Below are 17,005 nucleotides of genomic sequence, written 5' to 3'. Positions count from 1 at the left end.
GATAAAAATTACGTGATCATTTCAATAGAAGCAGAAAAAGCATTTGATAAAATTCAACACCCTTTCATGATAAAAGCTCTCAACAAACTAGGAATACAGTCAGTCATGCATTGCTTAAAGACAGGGATACATTCCTAGAAATGTGTTGTTAGACAATTCTATCATTGTGCAAACATAATAGGGTGTACTTAACAAACCTAGATGGTAAAGTCTACTATGCACGTAGCCTATATAGTAAAGTCTATTGTACAAATCTGTACAGCATGTTATCCTACTCAATACTATAAGCAATTGTAACACAGTGGTATTTGTATATTTAACCCTATCTATCTAAATATAGAAAATGTACAGTAAAAATACGATCACGTATCATGAATAAGGATTGCAAGACTAGAAGTTGCTCTGAGTAAGTCAGTGAGTGACTGGTGAGTGAATGTGAAAATCTAGGACATTACTGTAAACTACTAGAGACTTTATAAACACTGTACACTTAGGATACACTAAACTTATAAAAATATATGTTTTTCAATAATCAACTTTAGCTTACTGTAACTTTTCTACTTTATGAACTTTTAATTTTTTCAACTTTTTGACTCTTTTGTAATAACACTGATTTAAAACACAAACACATTGCACAGTTGTACAAAAATATTTTCTTTCTTTATGTCTTTATTCTATAAGCTTTTGGTTTTTAATTTTTTGTTTTTACTTTTTAAATGTTTCTGTCAAAAACTAAGACACAAACTCACACATTAGCCCACACCCACATGGGGTCAAGGTCATCAATATCACTGTCTTTTACCTCCACTTCTTGCCCTACTGAAAGGTCTTCAGGGGCAATAAAATGCATAGATAGGTTGTCTTCTATAACAGTACCTTCTTCTGAAATACCTACTGAAAAACCTGCCTGAGGCTGTTTTATAGTTAACATTTTTTAATAAGTAGGAGTACACTCTAAAATAAGGTACAAAGTATAAGTATAGTATAAGCCGGGCACAGTGGCTCATGCCTGTAATCCCAGCACTTTGGAAGGCCAAGGTGGTAGGATCGCCTGAGCCCAGGAGTTTGAGCCAGCCTGGGCAACATAGTAAGACCCTATCTCTTTTTAAAAAAAGTATAGTATAGTAAATCATAAACCAGTAACAGTCATTTATTATCATTACCAAATATGATGTAATGTACATAAATGTGTGTACTTTTTTATGACTGGCAGTGCAGTAGGTTTGTCTTCACCAGCATCACCTCAAAAATGTGAATAATGCGTTGCACTATGACATTGTAATTTCTCTGACATCACTAGGTGATATAATTTTTTTTTTGAGACAAGAACTCACTTTGTCACCCAGGTTGGAGTGCAGTGGTGTGATCATAGCTTACTGCAACCTTGAACTCCTAGGCTCAAGGGATCCTTCTGCCTCAGTCTCCTTAGTAGCTGGGACTACTGGCACACCCCGTTGTGCTTAGCTAATTTTTTTTTTTTTTGGTAGAGACAGGGTTTCACTTTGTTGCTCAGGCTAATCTTGAACTCCTGGGCTCAAGCAGTCCTCCTTCCTTGGCCTTCTGAAGTGCCGGGATTGCAGATATAAGCAACCATGCCCAGCTGGTGATGGGAATTTCTCAACTCCATTATAATTTATGGGACCATCATTATATATGCAGTCTGTTGTTGATTGAAATGTTGTTGGGTGGCACATGGCTGTAGAAAAAATACCTCAACATAATAAAGATTATATGAAAAGTCTACAGCTAACATCCTATTCAACGGTGAAAAACTGCAAGTTTTTCCATCTAAGATCAGGAACAAAGCAAGACTGTCCACTCTCTTAGCCTGAGCAATTAGGCAAGAAAAAAAAAGGCATCCAGATAGGAAAGAAAGAAGTAAATCTGTGCCTATTTTCAGAAGAAGTGATATTATCTACTGAAAGCTCTAAATATGTAAAAGCTTTAAATAAATTTTAGAACTAATAAATGCAGTAAAGTTGCAGGATACAAAATCAACATAAAAAATCAGTTGCATTTCTATGTATTAATAATGAACTATTCAATCTCATTTATCAACATTGAAAATAATAAAAGTCTTAGAAATAAATTTAAGAAAATGAAAGACTTCTATATGAAAACTATGAAATATTGGGAAAAGAAGTCAAGGAAGACATAAACAAATGGAAAGACACCTCATGTTCATGCACTTGAAGACTTAATATTGTTAAAATGTTTGTATTACCCACAACAATCTACAGATTCAATGCAATCTTTATCAAAACCCCAATGACAGTTTTTACAGAAATAGAAAAAAAAATTAAATTCGTTAAGACCCCAGATAACCACGACAATCTTGAAAAAGAACAAAGCTGAAAACATCAAAGCTCCTGATTTCAAAATATATTAAAAATCTTCAGTGATTAGAACAGTGTGTTTTTAAAAACAGATGTATAGACCAATGAAAAATAATAGGGAGCCCAGGCTGGGCTCAGTGGCTCACACCTGTAATCCCAGCACCTTGGGAGGCCAAGGCAAGCTTGAGCTCAGGAGTTCAAGACCAGCCTGGACAACATGGCAAAACTACATCTGTACAAAAAATACAAAAATTAGCCAGTCATAGTGGCATGCAGTGCCTATATTCTCAACTACTCTGGAGGCTGAGGGGATCGCTTAAGCCTGGGAGGCAGAGGTGGCAGTGAGCTGAGATCACACCATCACACTCCAGGCTGGGTGACAGAGTGACAGCCTATTTCAGAAAAAAAAAAAAAGAAAAATGGAATAGAGAGCCCAGAAATAAATCAATAAATCCATGCGTATATGGTCAACCAATCTTCAAAAAGGTTGCCAAGAAGAATACACAATGGGAAAGAATAGTTACTTCAACAAATGATGTCAGAAACTGGATATCCATATGCAGAAAAATGAACTTGAACTCTGATCTTATACCATATACAAAAATCAACTCAAAGTATATTAAAGATTTAAAAGTAAGACCTGAAACCGTAAATCTTCTGGAAGGAAACATAGGGGAAAATCTGCAGGACATTGGTATTGGCAATGATTTCATGGACATGATGCCAAAAGCATAGGCAACAAAAGCAAAAATATACATGTAGGAGTATATGAAACCAAAAAGTTTCTGCACAGCAAAGGAAACAATCAATAAAATGAAAAAGCAACATATGAAATGCGGGAAAACACTTTCAAACCATATATCTGATAAGAAGTTAAGTTCCAAAATATATAAGGAACTTCTACAACTTGATAGCAAAAAATCCAATAGTCTCATTAAAAAATGGGCTAGTGACCTAAATAGATATTTCTTCAAAGAAGAAAGATATTGTTCATCTCTAAAGACATACAAATATCCAATAGGTGTATGAAAGATGCTCAATGTCACTAATCATCAGAAAAATGCATATCAAACCAAAATGAGGCAGGGCACAGTGGCTCACACCTGCAATCCCAGCACTTTGGGAGACCGAGATGGATCACTTGAGCCCATGAGTTTGAGGCCAGCCTGGGCAACATAGCAAGACCTCATCTCTAACATAATAATAATAATTAAAAATAAAAATTAGAAAATGAGATATCATATCACATCTGTTAGGGTATCTAGTATCAAAAAAACAAAAAAAAACAGGTGTTGATGAAGATATGCAGAAATTGGAACTCTTGTACACTGTTGGTAGAAAGGCAAAATGGTATAGAAAGGCAAAAATAGAATTATATGATCCAGCTATTCTACTTTTGAGTATTTATCCAAAAGGGTTGAAATCAGGATCTCAAAGAGATTAGCACTCCCATGTTCACTGCAGCACTACTCATAAGAGCCAAGATATGGTAACAATCTATTTCTCTTTCAAAAGATAAATAGATTTTTAAGGTGGCATATACATACAATGGAATATTATTTGGCCTTAATAAAAGAGGAAAATCTTGCAACATGTGGTAACACGGATGAAACTTGAAGATATACTAAGTGAAATAAGCTAGTCACAGGAACACTAACACTGTATGATTCTATTTACATGAGGTTATCTAAAATAGTCAAAATCATAGAAGCATAAAATAGGATGGTGGATTCCAGGGGCTGGGTAAGGGGGAAATGTGGAATCGTTGATCAATGGATATGAAATTTCAGTTTTATAAAATAAGTAAATCCTAGGGATCTGCTGTACAACATTGTGCCTATAGATAATAATACTGCATTGTACACTGAGAAATCTGTTAAGAGGATAGATCTCATGTTATGCATTCTTAACAAAATTTAAAAAGCAGACAGCAAATGATATCTGCTGTGGCCAATATAAGAGCTCTGCTGTTCATGAATGCCAAACTTGCAAACACTAATCTCTGAAACTCTGCATATGTCACCAGCTGGATCTTCGCTGTCTACCTGCTACTTCTAGTCTTATTTGATCCACAGTTTCCCATCTAACTTTTCAGGAAGGCTGTCTTCTAAACAAGCCAAATCACTTCTATCCTACTTGACAGTTTCCTGATCTTGGCCCTTCTTTGTCTGCTGCCACCTGCACTAAGACAAGACAATGTTCTTGCCTGACTAAAGTGTGATTCAGAGAGCCACTTCCTTGTCCACTTAATAGTCACTCATATGACTCACTGCTCTGTGATATTGTTTAGGCTTGGTTTACACCACCATGATGGCCCAACTCAGGCAGCTTGATGAAACCCTAGAGTTGGGGCCTTGGACTCCCTGATTATTGTTGTGACAGCAATGCCTGCTGTCACATACCTCAATTCAAGGCTAACATAATCCGAATCCTATTTAACCACATCTATCCTTTTTTAATTTTCCCTCAAAACAGCCTCAGGATGTCCTGAAAACATGTCCCCCTACCTACCACATCTATTCTTAATCGGGCCTCCTAGAAACTAACAGCCCCATTTTGCCTAGGTAGGCCTAGATGATCATAGCTTCACACATTTGAGGATTGAGATGTTGTTTACATGACTAAAATTTTTTTAAATGTTTTAAAATATTTTAAACATCAAAAGCAGAAAGCTCTTAGTGGCTGTATTACATTGATGTCATTTCTAATTCTCAATGGAATGAGCAAATCAAGGAATTTTACTTTAGAAAAGGTTCAGTTCACCCTGGCTAGTCAAATTCCCTTTTGACACCAGATTTGATATCCAGTTTATCAAGACAAATTTAGGTAAGAAGATAGAAACTGAGAAGTGTTAGCTAACTTTCTAGGACAAAATGACTCAGCAGAAAAGTGGCAGGTCCTGGATTTGGAAAACAATCTCTTTGCTAAAGATCTGCCTCAGGGAATGAGGAAGAAGCTGAAAAAACAATGCACCTTGAGTTGTTGGAAGTAGTGGTCTATCTTCCTACAACCACGGCATTTTAGGGCTGGAATTAACAGTAGAAATCATCAGATCTAGACATTTTGTTTTACAAATGAGGAAACTGAGGCCAAGAAAAGTCAATTGACTTACCCAGAGTCAAACAGCTATTTTTAATAATTTGCAGAAAAAGAAAAACAATAAACCAGTAAAAAATGACAGAAAATTTGAGAACTTTGGGGATATAAAACAGGGCCTCAGAGGAGGGAGAAGAAAGAGAGGAATTGCAGGGCAGTGAAAAGTGTGGGCCCTGGAGTGAGTTCTCTGGTTTTAACTATGCCACTTCTTAGCACTGTGTCATTGGGTACTCAACTTCTCTTTTAAAAAAAAAATTATTATTAAATAGAGATGAGGTCTCACTGTGTTGCACAGGCCGGTCTCAAACTCCTGAGTTCAAGGGATGCTCTAGCCTCTGCCTCCCAAAGTGCTAGAGTTACAGGCACTGGCTACCATGTCCAGCCTCAACTTCTCTTTATTACTACTTTTATTAAATTATGTGAAGGCTAAGTGTCCTAACACAGAAGTATAACATAGTAAAATTGACAATAAAAGAATTATAACAATTACTTAAATCCACCCATCATATGCCACATATCAAATAGCTATTTTTTGAAAGCTACCTGTACATTCTCACAGTAATCCTATCAGATGGGAAGTCACCATTTCACAGATGAAGAGACTAGGGCACTAAAAGATGAAGGAAACTTGTCTGAGACCTCACAGCTAGCAATTAGTAGAGTCAGATTGTAGGCAGTTTAATTCCAGGACCAGAAATAGATCCTGGACTTGACATCTGCTGAAGTGGTGGGAGGTGCTGGATCTGTCTAGCCCACCTGCCTTCAGGATCCGATTCTTGTTATATCCACCTTGCTAAGACCCAGAACCCAAGTCTGACAAACATCCCTTTCAAGGCAGTACACACGGATAGATTTCCAGAGGACAGAAGTTACATTCGAATACAAAACAAATCAAAATAAACAAACAAAAGGCTGACCATGCTACCAAAATAAAGGTAGGAGAAGCCAGCAAGTGCGAAAATACACTTCCGATTGAAAGTAGATACCACGTGGTAAAGTCAGAGAGGATCTAGGCTAAGACAAACCACTAAGGTTAAAAGTCAGAAAGAAAGTTGCATCATCTGGAGATTGACTAACTAGGTGTCTTTATCATTTTCATGCCACTAGTTATAGAAGACTTACTCAGTTTATTGATATTTGGCATTAAAGTATCCCATGTGTATAAATATTCAGCTCTAAATCCATCCATAGAAAACAAGATAACAGGTGGCAGGGCAAACCTGAAAATGAAAAACAAAATTTATCCATTGTTTTGGATAGTTATATTTACCTCAAAAGCATTGCAATCTTTTTTTTTAGACCTGTGTTTAAGGTGAAATAATTGGGTAACTTTTGGGCCATAGCCAGATACTGTCATTTTTTTTTTTTTTTTGAGACACAGTTTCACCCTGTCACCCAGCCTCCACCTCCTGGGTTCAAGCAATTCTCGTGCCTCAGCCTCCCAAGTAGCTGGGATTACAGGTGCACGCTGCCACATCCGGCTAAATTTTAGTAGAGATGGGATTTCACCATGTTGGCCAGGCTGGTCTCCAACTCCTGACCTCAAGTGATCCACCCGCCTTGGCCTCCAAAGAGCTGGGATTACAGGCACGAGTCACTGTGCCTGGCATAAAATTTTGCTTCTGTTATACACACACACATTTCACAGATGTACAGTTTGATAAATTTTCATTAACTGAACTCCACTGTGTAGTCATCACCCAGATAAAGAAACAGAATATTATCAGGATGCTTGTGCTTCCTGTGGTCACTAAACTTTCCAAACCACACCCCACCAAGGATGATCAGTATCTTGATTTCCAACAGCATAGATTATCTTTGTCTATTTTTGTACTTACATTTATATGCAAATAAAATCATACAATATGCATTTTGTTGAGTCTCAATTCTTTTACTTGACATTATGTTTGAGATTCCTCCATATTGTTGCAAGTAATTATGGATCATTCATTCTCATAGCTGTCTAATATTCCAGTGAATGAATAAACCAGAACTTATTCTACTGTCCACGGGCACTTGAGTACTTTCCAATTTGGAAAGTTATTAGGTTTCCAGACCTAAGAGAGCCTGTGGTTTAACTTCATTTACATAAATTCTAAAACAGGAATATATGATGATAGAAATCACAATAGTGATTGTCTTTGGGAAGTAAGCAATGGGAAGGGACATGAGGTATCTTTCTGGGATGGTGGAAATATTCTATATGTTGGAAATATTCTATATTAGTAAGTTACATCACTTAGTGAATTTCCAAATTGCATTATACTATACAATTAAGATAGGACCATTTCAATGTATATGAACTATAGAATACCTCAATTTAAAAATAAAAATGGAAAACTGGGACTGTTTGAACTACAGTGTGCAGAAAATTCATGAAGAAATTAAAGTGGCCTAGTGCAATTTGCATGAGAAAGTATTTATTTTTTTCATAAACTCATTAACATAACTCTGATTAAAAATTTTATATTCATAAATATGCCATTAAAATAACTTTGAAGATTAAAGACAGGGTCAACTGTCTGTGGGATCAAGAGTGGAATCCAAAGATCCAATGCACCCCTTTTTTAATGGCCAGCTTGCCTGTCCAAGCTAACTAGAAAGTGCATTTTACATTCTGCTGATACGAACTTTCCTGTAGCTAAAACATCCTTAATTATTTCCTAAAGATAAATTCATAAAGATCACATTTCCTGGTCTTACGACAAACTTTCAAAGGAGACTAAAATATTGCCACAACTCATTCCCAACAGTAGATATTAACTTATACAGTACTTTCATAAACAAGACAGGTAGCTGGGACTTTATATACACAAATCACGATGTACTGATTATTTCATGGAGTAAAAGTTGTATCTTCTTTTTGTTTTTATTTCTCTGATTGCTAAAAAACTTGAACATTGCATCCATATTATTTTCATTGCCTGTGATGAAGCTTGAGTAAGAGCTCACTACATGCCAAGAACTGTCATCCCCGATCTGTTATTTCACTAGGATCAGGTAGCTTACCCAAGGTGTCCCACCACCAGTAGGGGCAGAGCTAGGCTATTGGCTCACATCTGTCTGATTTAAGAGTCTAAGCTCCTTACTGTACTATGATCACTAGCAAAATAGTAAGGCAAACAAGCAAAGAGAATACTAGCATAAATGTCTGGCAAGAGGGTTTTATGTAATGTCTTTAGCCACTATAAAATTTTTACCAGCAAATATTATTCATGGTGAGCAGAATCATCATTGTCCATTTTCCTTGCAGGGATGGAAGGTATAGGTAGGAATGACTTCAATGGAATAAAGAGAATGAGGGGATTGTAGGTGATGCTCAGTGTCCTACTGACCACCACCACCCCCCCTTTCCTCACCAGGTTCCTTTCTAGTCTTGCCTTGCATCAAGGTTGCCAAATCAGTCCTGTAATTTCTCTGGGATGCTGCTCCAGCTCTCAAATCCTCAGGGGGACAGTGATTTGCCAGTTTGGAGAAGACCGTTCTAACTAATCATTTGGGCTTAGTCATCTAGGTTTGTTGAGACTCTTTACAAAGACTTTAGTGAAAACCTTCCTGCTCACCTAATGTCTCTCTCCTCCCGGTTATCAACAGGTGAGGGAGTCTTGGTGCCTCAAACAATTCTTCCCCTTATTCAGGCCCTTACCCCTTCTTCTGATGAACCGCACAGCATCACGGGCTCAGCCTACGACTTGAGGGAGCGTTATGCCACAGAGACTCTGGGACCTTGCTGCCTGGGTTTGCTTCCTGCTTCCAGCAACCACTAGCAATGCAGCACTGGGCAAGTGATTTCACAGCTTTTGCCTGCATTTCATTCTTTGTAAAATGAGGATGGAGATAATAGAACCAAAGGGTTTTTATAAGGAATAATATGTAAGATAACTATTGTGTAATGTACATATTGGTACATAATAAGAACTATATGAATGTTAGCCGGTATTAGTATGCTTTTCAGAGATGAATTGACAGGGTAATTTGAACCATGAGAAAATGCCATGGGCACACCTTAATAGATTCAAGTATCAGGTTCATCCAATAAAACGAGTGACTACAGAAAAATTTCACTAGAAAAATATTAACAATTTCTTGAGTACCTACTATGCACCATGCACTAGAACTAAAATTAACCTACTGCTTGATAACTCACCAAGCATATTCCCTTGCTTTAGGTCATTTAATTCTCACATGAAATTGTCTGATCCTGGCATTGTTATTATTTCAATTTCATAGATGAAGCTCAGGGAAGTGACCAGTGCAAAAGACCCACAGGCAAAATCAGGACTCAAACTTCTCTCATTTTATTCTAATCCTTTGCTCTTCCACCCACAAGGTGGGAAGAGAGCAGCTGAATCTGAGCTACAAACCAAAGTAGCACGGAAGAAAAACAGGCACATTATCCATACTCCTTTTCAAAATGAAATAACACTATTTAAAAATGCCTCCACTGGGCCAGACACAGCAGCTCATGCCTGTAATCCCAGCACTTTGGGAGGCCAAGATGGCAGGATCCCTTGAGCCCAGAAGTTCGAGATCAGACGGGGAAACGTGGAAAAACACTGTCTCTACAAAAAACACAAGAATTAGCTGAGAATGGTGGCACATGCTTGTAGTCCCAGCTACTTGGGAGGCTGAGGTGGGGGAATTGTTTGAGCCTGGGAGGTGGCAGCTGCTATGAGTCATGATCACGCCACTGCACTGCAACCTGGGCAACAGAATGAGACCCTGTCTTGAAACAAAAAATGCCTCCACTGGCCAGCACAGTAGTTCATGCCTGTTATCCCAGCACTTTGTGAAGCTAAGGCAGGAGGATCACCTGAGTTCAGGAGTTTGAGTCCAGTCTGGGCAACATAGTAAGACCCTGTCTGTACAAAAAAATACAAAATAATGTTTAGCTGGGTGTGGGGGCCCATGCCTGTAGTCTCAAATACTTGGGAGGCTGAGATGGGAGGATAGCCTGAGTCCAGGAATTTGAGGCTGTAGTGAGCTGTGATCATGCCACTGCACTCCAGCCTGGGTGACAGAGTGAGACCCTATCTCTTAATAATAATAATACTTAAATTTAAAAACTGCCTCTACCAATTCCTCCTAAAGCCAGGTATTCATTTCTTTTTCATCCACCCTTCCACCATTCTCCCTTACTTGGCCCAGAAAAGTGTGAAGGGCAGAGGGGTGGATGGAGAAATGGGGAATCCGCGCTGGCTTGAGGTGATGTATATTTCCAGGCCCCGGCAGTCAGCGAAGCAGCCATGATAAACGTGTGGAAAAGATGCATGGGAGAGGTGGGGCAGGAGTGTCACCTCATGTGTTCATCACCTGTGACCCCTGACAAAGCTCTCCTCATCCACCCTTCAAAGACCTCCTTTCATTTCAAGGCCTGCACAAACCTCTTTCCCTGCTCTTAACAAGAAGAAATTTGAGGCACCAAGATGTAAAATAGAAAAGAGTTCTGGCCAGACATGGTGGCTTATGGCTGTAATTCCAACACGTTGGGAGGCCCAGGAGGGAGGACTGCTTGAGGCCAGGAGATCAAGATCAACCTAGCCAACACAGCGAGACCCTATCTTTATTTTAAAAAAGAAGGCAGGAATTAAGTTATTTAAAAAAGGAAAAGGAGTTCTGGCAGAAGTAATTTCAAGCTAATTTCAATCCTGACCACAAGACCTTTGGAATATTACTTATTTAATATTCCAACTGATTTTTAAAAGTCATTACTGTGGCTGAGTAGAGTGGTTCATGCCTGGAATCCTAGCATTTTGGGAGGCCAAGGCGAGTGGATCACTTGAACTCAAGAGTTTGAGACCAGCCTGGGCAACCTAGTGAAACCTCATCTGTACAAAAAAAAAAAAAAGAGAGAGAGAGAAAAAAATAAAAAATTAGCCAAGCATGGTGATATGCCTGTAGTCCCAGCTACTCAGGAGGCTGAGATGGGGAGGATCACCTGTGTCTGGGAGGTCAAGGCTGCAGTGAGCTGTGATTGCACCACTGCACTCCAGCTTGGACAGGAGAGCAAGACCGTGTCTCAAAGACAAAAACATAATAAAGTCGTCGTTGTAAAACATAAATATAATAAATTAATATAAAAGGGCTTTGTAAAAAATAAAGCAAACAAAAGTCCATTAAAACTTGGAACCCACAAGAAATCTAATCCTTTGTGAACTATTCTGTTTTGAAATGTACATGAAGTGGAGGAAATTCTACTCTGCGTCTGAACTAACCACATTCTTATGTGCACCTTTGTTAAAGGAGGATAAAAATCCCTGTATCCGTCATGCTCACCCTTCTGGACACTGAGACTGCTGGGCTGTGTCACAGTTTTCTTCCAGCCATGAGGTTTCTCCTGAAAAGCATAAGATCGAAATCTTTATACTTGCTGCACCACAGACAAGAAACGAGAAGCAAGTGTTCAATGGACATGATCTTCCCAAACTACTTAATTTCTGTTAGTCCCATGACTAATTTCTTCTAAAACACGTGAAGTGCATTTTCAGTTGTTGGCAAAGGCAGTATCTCTAGTGACTTGTAGAGACCAGTAATCTGTAATAACTGAATACCAGGAAGTCTATTTTTACCAAGAGAAACAGAGGGGATTGATTTATTTATTTTATTTATTTTTTTTGCGATGGACTTTCACTCTTGTTGCCCAGGCTGGAGTGCAATGGTGTGATCTTGGCTCACTGCAACCTCCACCTCCCTGGTTCAAGTGATCCTCCTGCTTCAGCTTCCCAAGTAACTGGGATTGTAGGCAAGCGCCACCATGCCCAGGTAATTTTGTATTTTTTGTAGAGACAGGGTTTCACCATTTGGTCAGGCTGGTCTTGAACTCCTGACCTCAAGTGATCCTCCCGCCTTGGCCTCCCAAAGTGCTGGGATTACAGATGTGAGCCACCACACCCAGCCCCAAAGGGGATTCTTTTAGATAAAAATAAGATATTTCTTCTTTTTCTTGATAATGTTTTTTGCCTCAAGAACAATATTTTCCCAACTGCTAGAATAAATGGATTTAATAACTATAGACATACAGTCTAAAGAAGAGAAAAAGGAAAGTATCAAGAAAAAAAAAAAAAAGAAAGAAATAGCCAATGAGAATAACTGATATCAAATGGAGGAAATTTAACAAATTTTTAAAATCTTAACAAAAATTAGCAAAAACAAAAAATTTTGCTTCATGGCTATTTCTCATTGTAGAACATTCTAGCTCATTAGTGAAGTAGAAATGACAGACTATGACTGTCACCATCTGCAACGCCTAGTGGATCTCGGCAATGCTTATCAATGGCTAACATATCCCAAAAAACACACCTGCAGGCATGATGTGCCTCTTGATGGAAATTATCTTTATCTTTTTAGATACGTACTTAAAATATGTAGCTAAATACATATTTTAGATGAAAGATACTCTTGGTTTTGCTTTGAAACAATGTAAAATTATGGAAGAGAGGCTGGCAATGATGAGCATATTTTGTTAAAGAAAAAAATCTAAAAGTTGGAAATAGGCAAGAGGACTGATCATTAGACATCATTTTAATGTCATGCTGGGAATTATCTAAAAAGCCCAACAATATATTATCCAATTATCAAGGGGTATGTATCTTTATCCAGCTTACTCTTTATTATTCATTTTACAAGTTGTTTATTTGGGAGTAATAAATAACTAGTAGAAAACAAGTAACAATATAACTGATTCATACCTGATAGCAAATAAATTGTCCTACAGAAATGCAATTCATTTCTGTCCCACTAAAAGATATGGTTCTAGTGATTTTATTCCAACATTCTTTCAGTCTTATATACACAATTTAGTAGCTTAGTTTCTTATTCTCTTTGAACCTGCTTTAATTCTGGTTGGTTATCTTATAAATGAGTTAGTAAATCTTTGACATGTTCATTTTATATTCAAAATTATACTTTGCCAATGTGAGACAAGATTGGCCATGAATTGATAACTGCTGAAAACAGTTGATGGACTTAGAGAGAAAACATAATATTCTCTCTACCTCTGTATGTGGTAGAAATTTATCATAACGTTTTTAGAAATTCTAAACTTAACAAAATATAAAAGTAATTAGCTGGTTTCTCAAACAAAAATGATTCAAATTCTCTCAAACTACTCTCGGAAGATAAAATTTTGATAAAAATTCTCAAACTACTCTCAAAAGATGCAATTTTGACAAAAGCATTTAGCTTTTTTTAATTCTAAAAGCTGGTAGGCACATTTAACATTTAAAATATAAAGTGTTAACGCTCAGAGTGAGAAAACATTTATATTTGTTTTAAAAAATTAACTGAAATGATTACATTAACTCCATCAGAGTAACCAGTGAATTCAGTAAAAAAAAAAAAAAAAAAAAAAAAAATTTCCACATGGCCTAAGCATCCATCTTGAGATTAAAAAGTTAAAAGTTACCAAATTGGAACAGAAGAAGGGAGACTAGAGAGGTCAGAGGTAATATGGTCAGTGAATTTATTAGAGAAAGAAGCAGACTAGAACCTATACTTGCCTTGTGAAATTAAAGAAATTTTGAAATGATGCGGTATGGAGTATTAAATATTGAGTAATTATTATTTTTAAAAAGGAGTTACCATTTCAGATTTTTCTAATAACCCGTTTCAGGTGATTTTTAATTATATTTTGTATAAAAACTGATTCATCCATTGGTACACAACTTATTTTCTATTAGTAGATTATAGTTAAGGTTTCTACTACAATATTTTCATCCAATTTCAGAAATTAGAATTCAACCTAATCTTTTTTTGTCAAAAGTATTAAAATTGTCAACTCAGTTTGGTGTGAGGTTATAAAAAGGGATTGATAGCTTGAAGAAATTTGGTTGGTATATGTATATATGCATTTTTCATAAATTTCATCAGATGTTTGGAAGAATTGGTGATTTTTTTTTTTTTAAGTCACATCACTTATAAAGTGGGTAGTGGGTAGAATAAAGAGTTGAATAACCTGAATCCTAATCTTGACTCTACATTAACTCCGTGAGGATACTTAGCAATTTAAACCGTTTAGGACACATTTGTTTTGGCAATAACAACATTGGCTTAACAAGATGATATCTGAGCTAGAAAACCTCATTCTCTATATTTTAACTTTGGGATCTGCTATTCAGTGTCTGAAACTACAACTGCATCTGGCAAGGTCATTGGATTGGAAAAGACTTTGCCTTACAGACAAATAAGGAATTTTAAGATCTCTCTTCTGTATCTATGCTGTGAGTTCTCCTCCTCTGTGGTTACAAACCACATTTCATCTCACAGTGAATGCATTTGATCTTTTCTTCTACATGGAGTAACTAAAGATTCTCTGACTTGTTTTGATTTTTGCAGACTAGCATAGCTCTAGGACACTCACGGAGTTCCTCTGAACTTGCAGGGGCAAATGAGTCAACATACTCCTGCTTACCTTGGCAAACACTCTTATAGTCAGCACAGCAATCTTTCCTCTGCAAACAGTCATCTGAACAAGAGCAAAGGCTGGCCTCTAGTCTGGTCTCTCCACAACGAAATTTATTGCACGTCCATATTCGAGCTGTAAAACGATACAGTTCAGTTCTGAGCATTTAAGCCTCCAATATAAAATACACAAATTTCATTTATTTACTGCTATATTATAATAATACAACCAAATATAATAATACAATACAATTCTTGATTGTAAATAATACAATCAAATAATACAATCAAATAATACAACCAAAAATTTCATTTATCTGTATTAATAAATGAAAATACATAATGCCAAATGAGGGGTAAACCACCACTTTTCTTCATTAGCTAGATGGCAGAGAGAAATGCAGCTTTATAAACCACAACCCAGGTTTACTTAGCAGGTACACTGTGAGCTTGAAGAAGATCTGAACACGGCTCCTATTCCCACCCAAGAGCAGGAGCTCCCCAAAGTGAAGAATCACTGGCCCTGACTGATTATTGCCACCCAAGAGCAGCTTTGCCCAGCCTTGTCTAAGGATAAGCAGCAAGGAAGAAAAGGTGACAACAGAAGTAACAGGAGCACAGTCATGTCTTTGAGAATGTAGGCAGGTCAAGGTGCCTCTCAGTGGAAAGTGACAGCAGTGACAAAGCAGCTGCCACCCATGCCTCGGGGGTTCTCCCAGGCTATGGGCTTAGGATGAGAACAGTTTCAATAAATCCCATTGCTAAAAGCAGCAAGAGGCTGGAGGAAGGTGGCTTGGCACTGCCACTTGCTAGGAAACAGTGACTAAAATCAACATCAGCCTTGTTCTGAGACAAACACTCTCAATAGGCAACTTTTGTCCACCTCAGTTATATATAGATTTCTCCCTTCTCCAGCATTTCTCATTTACATAGAAAGAAAACGTTTTTGGAGATTAAGTAAAGGGAACACAGATCTTTATCTATACTGGGTTATCCTCTCCCTCTTGCCCTTTTCAGGGAACATAAAGTAAAGAACTCTACTCTTCTAATCTTCACTCTCCTCCAACCACTAGACACCCCCCTCCACCACCTTCACAGATTATTTAGGGAATTAAACATTGCAAGCTGTCTTTTCCACCTAGAGAACAGCATTTCTCAAATTGTGCCCTGTGGAATACTGGCATCAGAATGATCAAGAATCACCAGCTTTACAAGTGACTCTTATGCACCTTGAAGTTTGAGAACCACTGCAAATGAAACAAACAAGATGTTGAACTTCAGCCATAGTAAAACTCCACTGAAACGTATGTAATGATACAGTATTTCATTTACCATAGCCTGTTATTCCTCAACCTTGGTTAAATAAAGTGTGAATTCTGTATTTAGCATTGTTAAGGGGAAATGATAATAAGACCGTGTATAGGTGTTATAGGTTTAATTGTGTCCCCTAAAAAGACGTTGAAGTCCCAACCCCCATTACTTGTGAATGTGATCTTATTTAGAAACGGTTCCAAATTACTTGCTGAGGCCAGGTGCAGTGGCCCACACCTGTAATCCCAGCACTTTGGGATGCTGAGGTAGTGGGATCACTTGAGGCCAGAAGTTCAAGACCAGCCTGGCCAACATGGTGAAACCCCATCTCCAACAAAAATACAAAAATTAGTTGGGCTTGGTAGAGCACTCCTGTAGTCCCAGCTACTCAGGAGGCTGAGGCAGGAGAACTGCTTGAACCCAAGAGGTAGAGGTTGCAGTGAGCCAAGATTGTGCCGCTGCAATCCGGCCTTTGTTTCAGGAAAAAAAAAAAAAAAAAGACATGGATTTAATAACTGTAGACATACAGTCTAAGAAGAGAAAAAGGAAAGTATCAAAAAAAAAAAAAAAAGAAATAGCCAATGAGAATAACTGATATCAAATGGGGGAAATTTAACAAATTTTTAAAATCTTAACAAAAATTAGCAAAAACAAAACATTTTGCTTCATGGATATTTCTCATTGTAGAACATTCTAGCTAATTAGTGAAGTAGAAATGACAGACTATTTCATTTCTGTCTTTGTTTTAAAAAAAGTTACTTGTAGATAAGAGTGAGACTGTTTCAAAAAAAAATTACTTGTAGATAATTAAGTAAAATGAGGTCATTAGGGTGGGCCTTAATCCAGTATGACTGGTGTTCTTA

General features: G+C 37.5%; 1 protein-coding gene across 2 annotated transcripts in view; it reads right to left on the bottom strand.

Annotated features, from left to right (window-relative positions):
* ENPP3 (ectonucleotide pyrophosphatase/phosphodiesterase 3) overlaps positions 1–17,005 on the bottom strand; it is a 106,106-nt gene that overhangs the window by 66,384 nt on the left and 22,717 nt on the right. For both annotated transcript variants that reach the window (XM_011998037.1, XM_011998036.1), the window contains 3 exons: positions 14,842–14,967; positions 11,709–11,769; positions 6,555–6,652 (listed from right to left, as the gene is read on the bottom strand). In XM_011998037.1, the coding sequence (XP_011853427.1) occupies positions 6,555–6,652; positions 11,709–11,769; positions 14,842–14,967 (285 nt within the window). The remainder of the gene's footprint in view (positions 1–6,554; positions 6,653–11,708; positions 11,770–14,841; positions 14,968–17,005) is intronic.

This window comes from Mandrillus leucophaeus, unplaced genomic scaffold (assembly GCF_000951045.1).
Source record: "Mandrillus leucophaeus isolate KB7577 unplaced genomic scaffold, Mleu.le_1.0 Scaffold552, whole genome shotgun sequence".
NCBI classification, from domain to species: Eukaryota; Metazoa; Chordata; class Mammalia; order Primates; family Cercopithecidae; genus Mandrillus; species Mandrillus leucophaeus.
This window is presented reverse-complemented; position numbering and strand designations above follow the sequence as displayed.